General features: G+C 46.5%; 1 protein-coding gene across 1 annotated transcript; it reads left to right on the top strand.

Annotated features, from left to right (window-relative positions):
• Positions 1-239: 239 nt before the first annotated feature.
• On the top strand, positions 240-1,031 carry rnf152 (ring finger protein 152; the record flags this gene model as incomplete). Its single annotated transcript, XM_080019842.1, has 1 exon — positions 240-1,031. The coding sequence occupies exon 1, from the start codon at positions 381-383 to the stop codon at positions 1,029-1,031; it is 651 nt and encodes a 216-aa protein (XP_079875968.1). The 5' UTR covers positions 240-380.
• Positions 1,032-8,500: the final 7,469 nt, after the last annotated feature.

Raw genomic sequence — 8,500 nt, forward strand, 5'->3', positions numbered from 1 at the left:
GTATTAGCCAATGTCTATGCCCATCTGTCTTTTTTTTGGGGGGGGAGGTATGGGTGTCGGTGTGGGTTTGTCCTCATTGTCTCAGCATCTCTATCTTCTTTCCTTCTCCTGCAGATGGATGGCAATGTGGCCACCAGAGGGCAGTGACATCAACCCGGCGTTGTGGAGGACACCAGAACGTGGAGCAAGATAGCTCGCTCGGCTTTCCAGCTCAGCTCAATGTGAACAACTGCAAAGTTTTCATTGTGGATCTGTTTTTTGTTTTTTTTTAACTTAGGTATAGAGAAAACATATATTTTCCATCCTCGGGTTGAGTTGAAGCAAACGATTAACCAACGATCACCAGCACAAGCCCCCGGCCACTGACTGTGCGACGCAAAATGGAGACCCTTTCCCAAGATTCGGTTCTGGAGTGCCAGATCTGTTTCAACTACTACAGCCCGCGGCGTCGGCCCAAGCTGCTGGACTGCCGGCACACGTGCTGCTCGGTGTGTCTGACCCAGATGCGCAGCAGTCAGAAGGAGATCCGCTGCCCGTGGTGCCGCGGCGTCACCAAGCTGCCCGCGGGCCTCTCCGTCTCCCAGCTCCCGGACGACCCCGACATCATCACCGTCATTGCCATTCCGCACGCCTCCGAGCACACGCCCGTCTTCATCCGCCTTCCTAGCAACGGCTGCTACATGCTGCCCCTGCCCATGGCCAAGGAGCGGGCGCTGGGTCTTTCCGGGGAACTAGGGTGCCGTTTCCTTCCGGGCGGCCAGCAAAAGGGGGTGGCGGTGGTGGCGATGCCCGAGCAGCAGCCTCTAGGCATGGCCATGAGCCTGGAGGGCGTGGGCATCGGAATGGAGGCAATGGACGGCGAGAGGAGAGCCGTGGGCCCGACGGGGGTCGGAGGAGGGGGGAAGGGCTCCACGTGGTCGGGCGTGTGCACGGTGATCCTGGTGGCGTGTGTGCTGCTCTTCCTGCTGGGCATCGTGCTGCACAACATGTCCTGCATCTCCAAGCGCTTCACCGTCATCTCCTGCGGGTGAGCTGGCTGAGGGGCGGGGGAGGAGGTGGAGGAGCAGGAGGAGGGCATCGACAGACACCGGTTGGACCCGCCCTGGACCCCACTGGACTCACCTTCTTCCAGCCACGCCTCCAATCTGGATGGGACTATGAAGGAAGAGGGGACAAACACACATCCGGGTTATTAAGGGAAACTGCAGACACAGAAAAGAGAGCGGGAGGGCACGAGAGAGCCACAAACTGGGCGTCGGGTTTGCCATAATCTCCTGTTTCTTGGGATTTGGAGGTTTTGCCGGACAAGAGACGTTGTAATAATAAGATGAGTTTGTGAATAACCGTGTACAACCTGACACATCATCCATCCTTCTCCCTCTCCTCTCCCATGGTATTTACAAACCCCTGACCCTCCTCCCTTCTCTCCACCTTCCTACCACCGATTTTTTGTCAGATGTAAGAACAAGGAATACAACTTGGACAGACGCTCACACACTCATACACACGCATCATCTATGGTTTGCTTGTATAGTCTGTGTCCGCCAGAAGTACATCAGTGTGATCTTGTTGTTTAGCCGAATGTCTGCCCTGAGTGCAGCACGTCCAGCTGCTGCTGCCATTCAGAGGGATTGGACTTGGCTGCTGACTGCTCACGCTGCCGCTGCAGGATTTAACTCTGTAGAGTCCAGCTCTGTCCCTGGCTGCATCACTTCTGCCCTTAATCAACACTGTTGCCCCCCGTTTTTGTTTTTTTTTGTTTTTGTTTTTTACATTGTTTTTCCACATTTTCTCTCTGTCAAAACAAGCTGTTCCACTGGTACTTCTGATGGTTCTCATTGTTAGTTTGGTGGTAGGTTGTATTGAATAAAAATGTACACGCACACACCACAAGCAACAAAACAGGGCTCATAATGTAAATTGTCATGACATGCCAGCATTCTAGACCTTCTCCTCGAAGCACAGGTCTTAAATAGATATACACAATAAGGACTGTACTACATGTATTCAGGCTTTGATTTGTTTGCCCTCCAGGGCGGGGCTTTGTTTCAGCTTGTTAGCCCCTCAGGCCTGCGCTTCGCAAGGGTCATCGCTCCTCTCGAGATGGACACTCAGCAGCCTGCACATCACCGCACCCGATCGATCTCTCCGTCTCCGTCCTGTCTTTGATGCAGAGTTGGTGGATGTTGGGGGTGTGTTTGTGTCCGTGTATGATTGAGGGTTCATTATTGAGTCGGAAGTGGGAGGCTACTGCAGCGTTCTCAGTTAACGACAGAAATATTGCTTTTTTTTTTTTTTATGTTATTGATATCTTCGCTTTTGAATACCCATCTCCTTTTGCCTGTGTTTTTAGACCAGCAGTTCATCTGTTTACTGTAAAATTGAAGCAATGGAGTGTAAAATACACGCAAACAGGGTGAAATCTTTTATATAGCCTTGTAATGTACAGAATGATTGTAATTTCCCTGTTTTTTACAGATTCTTTTTTGTTGACATGTAAGGCTTTGTTTGTATCGGAGGTCGTTCTCAACTAAGATGGAAGAGAGAGGAAACCAGTAAAAGTCGGTCACACCATTCTGGATCTTCTGCATAAAGGGATGTTCGTGCTCGTGCTCGTATACGGTATCTACACGGAAAACAAAACAAATTGTAAGAACAATTCAGTGCCACAAGTTCTACATTTAAAATCGTAGCTCTAGTTTGTAAAAATGTCGAGATCTGTCTGACTGTCGAGCGAAGGATTCCGTTTAGATAACCCGCACATATTGTTTTTGTTTTGTCATGACGATTTGTGAGGATAACTTAGACATTTGGAAAGGGTGCATACCTCATAACAGAAGAAAAATTGCAAAAAAAAAAAGTCTCGTTCATAAAACTCCCAGCACCCCAAGACGACAATGGCGACGGCTCCGGTGTCGAAACAAAGCCCTGGAAGTGGGTGCGTTCAAAGCAGGTGTACCTTTGGATGGAGGTGCGTGTTGGGGGAGAGGGTCCTCGCATTTAGAAGGCTAAGCCAGTACACCCGGATTCAAGTTGTTTGGCAGGTGTCGTGTGAGACAGTCAAGCCTGTGTTAATGTGTTTTTATCAGACGCCTCCTGTTTTCTGCAAGCAGATTGCATGTGGGATATACCGCTTTGTGGCTCCGACTGTTGCTGCGAGAGCAGTGAACGCTCCGTGCAAGAGCGAGGTTTTTTTTTCAAGACATCTCCAAATTCCAAAAAAAATAAATAAATACAAACGCCTCTCCGCTTTTCAGTACTGCCGGATGCATGTGACGACGTGCTGCGGTGCTCCTCTTTTGTGTTTAAAAAAATAAATAAATAAAAATAAAAAAGGGATAGGGAGAAGGTGAAAGCGCGTTTCAGTACGTCTCCCGCACGAATGCGCTCTAACCGAGCGGAAAGTTGCACCTGTAATCGTGACGTGCCGGGCCCACGTTTCCCCCGGTGCCAAGACTGAGCCGTGGCTTCAAGCTGTCACGGAGGATGTGGCAAACAAACGCCGTGAGCTGCTGTTGTTGTTGTTGTTGGAAAAGGTGAAAACCCTTTAATGGCTCCCAACAAGTCTAACATGACTGGCTTCGTTACCATCCACTTCTTGCGTGGCGTGAAGCAGAGAAGGCCGAGAGGAGTACAAGTCCCTAGAGGGCTCAGGTAGCGTCATGGAAGCGCGGAGACAGTGACGAAGTAAACAAAAGCCAGTGCAAACAGCAATAAGATGCCCCGTGTGAGTGTTGAGACGTTGGGTCAATTAAACCTCCCAGGCCCGCGGTCATGCACTCAATTCATTACAATAGATGAAATGGCCTTCAACTTTCTCAATTCCCCGAGTAGGTGCAATTTGAATGACTGTGCGTATTTAATGCAGACGGGGGGGGGATAAAATGCAGTTCTTATTAGGATTGAACAACGGTGCAAATGAGTAATGTGGGAGGTTACTGAGCTCGTGGTGGAAAAATCCCAATGTTTACTGGAGGAAGAATTGCAAACCAATCCCGTCATGCGCCGAGCCAATGTTGAAATGGAAGCACGGCTCCTTAAGTGCTTTGGTTTGGCTGTTTGACTTCATCCCCGTTCGGTTGTCACAAACATTGTGCGCCGCGAGAAGATGAACCAACGCACAAACGGCTTATAGTTTACAGCGACTCACTAACAACCCTCGTCGAAATTTGGACCTCTTTCTCCAACCCTCCCCCGAGTCACCCGGCGTCCGCCTGCGATACGAAGAAGATTGTTTCCCCCCAACGGTGAGCGGAGGAAATGCCAGTTTGTCTCGTGTACCTTTCTTTTTGTATCAGGAACCATGCCCGTGTTTCAGTTTTTATGGAAGCTTCGAGCGAAGCCGAGCGGTGGTCTCGTCGATTCTGTGCCAGTGTGTTTGTCAGTGCCGTAAAGTTGTTGTAGTAGTTTCCTGTTTGTGTTCAGTCGTCGGCCCGGAAACACGAGCAGCTGTTCTGGTGAAATAATAAAAGCGAGCTCTCTGAGTCTAAACCAAGAAGCCTCCGGAAGTGTTCATTTAACACGTCATCCTCTTTTGTCCGCGTTTCCTCTTGTTCAAGGGTGCGTTATCCCCGAAAAGGTTGGCCGTTCGCTGAAAACGCTCAGGAAATGACTTTCTCCAAAGAATGACCAACCCAGGACCAACCACGGACATTAATTACATGTTTTCACCTCTGCCCAACTGAACCTCCCACCTCGGCACATTAGGCGCTATATATTTATAACATTTTCACCAATGCTTTTAAAGCTTCTTTGTGCAAAACGACCTCTACGGTACCTTTATTGAAGGAGCATTGCAACAACATGTCAATCATGTTATTTTTATATATACATATATATACACACACACACACACACCAACCATCCTACTCCTCCCCCGCTGCACTGTCGGGTCACTGTACCTCCCCTTTCTCGCAGACAGAGGGCTGCAATGGGTATGGGCGGGAAAAATCTATCAATAGTTCGAATCGGGGAGGGAGGCTCCGAATCTTGGCGTCAGCTGAGAATACTGACCTATAAATGTTAGAAAACAGCCTGTCTGTAGTCCAGCACGTAATGTGAGTTGAAGGAAGGTTCTGTTGAACTAGCTGTTCTTGAGGTAACATTTTCCTGCCACACAGCTGCGTTCCGGGATATCTTCACTGCCACGAAAGGTGCACTTAGGCAATTCGGGTTGTGCAGGGTTTTAAGCCAATCGCATCCCACGTAGCTTCAAAGCTTCCGAGCCCCTCTGCTTCCGTTACGGCGGCGTCACATTCTTTAATATTCTGAACTCAAGGTAAATGTTACTGGGACTCAAGACATCTTGGAAAGGTCCATAAAAGATTTTTTTTTTTTATTCTACACTGTTTAAAGCCCATATTATGGGTCATATTAGTCTGATAAATGTGTTTATTTTTTGTATTTCTGCCATTGTCTACAGGGAAAAAGGGGCAAGTATATGGTCATGTAACGTTGACCCTTTTATTTGCATACTAAGTTAGTACGCATCCAAGTCTGGTTGACAATTGTACCAACATGTACTATGTAGTACAGTAAATAGTACGCCATTCTGAATGCAGCTACACCTTTTACACAGCCTTGGCTTTGTCGACATGCAGTGGAAAGGAGGGAATAGCAACAAACTGGGGGACAGAAACTCAACGGGAGGACAGTATTTTAAAGTATCATTGCCCTGCAGCGTCTGCTCCCATGCGATTTTACATCTAAAATCTCGATCAATCTTATTATCCGGATTCAACTTTGAATCCTCACTCATATAATTATACCGCCCATCTCTTAAATATTCAGCACTAGTGCTGGAATAAATGTCCCATGGTCTCTACAGAAACATCCATCCATCCATCCTTGCGGCAGTAATGTCAAAGTATGCGTTCGTTCAAAGCCTAATTCCGCTGGGTCCCAGTTTGCGGTTCCCTCTCTAGTGAAGTCTATGAGGGAATTTAAGAAAACTGCTTTTTCAGCGGAATTAATAGCATGCACTGCAGCATGAGTTCAGAGGGGTTTTTCAAAACAATATAGCAGAAGTGAGTAGCTGAGGTTTGATTTGGCGATACACCGATCAGCCACAACATTAAAACCACTGACAGGTGAAGTTCAAGATTCAAGATTCAAGATTTTTATTTGTCACATACATATACATACTTCCATACATATATGCAGTGAAATGTAATAAGTGAGTAACATTGCTCATCTGGTTCCAATGGCACCTGTCAAGGGGTGGGATATATTAGGCAGCAAGTGAACAGTCAGTTCTTGAAGTTGATGTGGTGGAAGCAGGAAAAATAGGCAAGCGTAAGGATCGGAGCCACTTTGACAAGGACCAAATTGTGATGGCTAGACGACTGGGTCAGAGCATCTCCAAAACAGCAGGTCTTGTGGGGTGTTCCCGGTATGCAGTGGTAAGTACCTACCAAAAGTGGTCAAAGGAAGGACAACCGATGAACCGGCGACAAGGTCAAGGGCGCCCAAGGCTCATTGATGCACGTGGGGACTGAAGTCCAGCCCGTCTGGTCCGATCCAACAGAAGATCTACTGTAGAAAAAATTGCTGATAAGTTAATGCTGCTATGATAGAAAGGTGTCAGAACACATATAGGGCTGTGTAGCCGCAAACCCGTCAGAGTGCCCATGCCGACCCCTGTCCACTGCTGAAAGCATCTACAATGGGAACATGACCGTTAGAACTGGACCATGGAGCAATGGATGAGGTGGCCTGGTCTGATGAATCACGTTTTCTTCTACATCATGTGGATGGCTGGATGCGTGTGTTTCCTTTACCTGGAAAGAGATGGCACCAGGATGCATTATGAGAAGAAGGTAAGCCGGTGGAGGCGGCGTGATGCTCTGGTCAATGTTGTGTTGGGAAACCTTTGGTCCTGGCATTCATGTGGATGTTACTTTGACACGTACCACCTACCTGAACATTGTTGCAAACCAAGTACACTCCTTCATGACAATGGTATTCCCTGATGGCAGTGGCCTCTTTCAGCAGGATAATGCGCCCTGCCACACTTCAGAAATTGTTAAGGAATGGTTTGTGGAACATGACAAAGAGTTCAAGTTGTTGACTTGGCCTCCAATTTCTCCAGATCTCAACTGATGGAGCTTCTGTGGGATGTGCTGGAATAACAAGCCTGATCCATGAAGACCTCACCTCACAACTTCCAGGACTTAAAGGATCTTCTGCTAACGTGTTGATGCCAGATGCCACAGGACACCTTCAGAGGTCTTGTGGAGTCCATGCCTTCATGGGTCAGAGCTATCTTGGCGGCAGGAGGGGGAGCTACATAATATTAGGCAGGTGGTTTTAATGTTGTGGCTGATCAGTGCAATTATACTGTAAGATTCATATAGCCTAAATAGGTACACATCTCTTAAGTGATATGGTAGTTTTGTAGAGCATTTACTGTCTATTTTCCTTACCTAGAAGTAACAAATCATATATATATCATTGTTTTCTAAAATAGAATCTCAAAAGCATCGTGTTTGATCAAATACAAAGCAGGTAAACATACTGTAAACCACACTGTGTATACGCTCAATTCAACAATGTCTTTACAGGTAATGAATGGCCTACAGTGCATTGGAGAGTTGGTAGAGAGTGGTATACTTGTTTTGGGACATTTCAATTTGCTTCATACTTTACTCAGAATTTCAGCTTTGTTTGCAAGGTGAAGTGGACATTTGGTCATCTATCAAGGTAAGGATCATAACACTTACATTCTCTAAAATCTGCCGGTCTTTCTATGTTAAAAGTCAAGTCAAAACCGAAATTGGGTTGTAAAGAAGGTGTTCAAAGCAGCTGAACTATATTCACACATACACTACGTGACCATTAGTTTCCTTGAAATAGCTGAATCTGCGCCCTCCATCACAGACTTCAGTGGAGCAGAAACTGCAAACTGGTCCCCGAGGGAATTCACCATGCTTTATAACATCACAGCATGAGTTTATGGGGGGGAGAAAACCAAAACATTAAATGATCAGTGGGAATTTGATCTTTAATATGATTTGTTTTCTGCAGCCCCTTCTTTTGCAATCTCCTCCACCTATATTTAACTGGTTAGATGTTCTTCTTTGATAGACAGAGCTGTTCCTCCATCTCTAGAGTGCTTTCATTATGTACATTAAGGATCCCTGCGCACACGTGAGTATACCTGTCTGTCTCTCTGTAATAAACACAGATCCATCTATGGAAAAAAACAAAAAACAACTACTGTAGGAATTGCTCATTTTCTATCTGTCTTTGGTTGAATAAACCCCTGTCTCTTCAGGTTTCATCTGACTTGAGGAACCTTCAAGCACTTCTACTGTCAGAAAGGGAATTCTGATTGAAGGATTTGCTGACAAATTGATGGTAATGTACAGTCAGTTTGACTCAGACTACTCTTTGCACAAAAACATAATGCCACATAATGTTACTATATTTCTAAATAATCATGTGAGCCAGCTACTATCAATCATATCATCATCGATATTATGCATATGCAGTCTTCTCA

Source organism: Zeus faber (genome assembly GCF_960531495.2).
Source record: "Zeus faber genome assembly, chromosome: 19".
Lineage (NCBI taxonomy): Eukaryota > Metazoa > Chordata > Actinopteri > Zeiformes > Zeidae > Zeus > Zeus faber.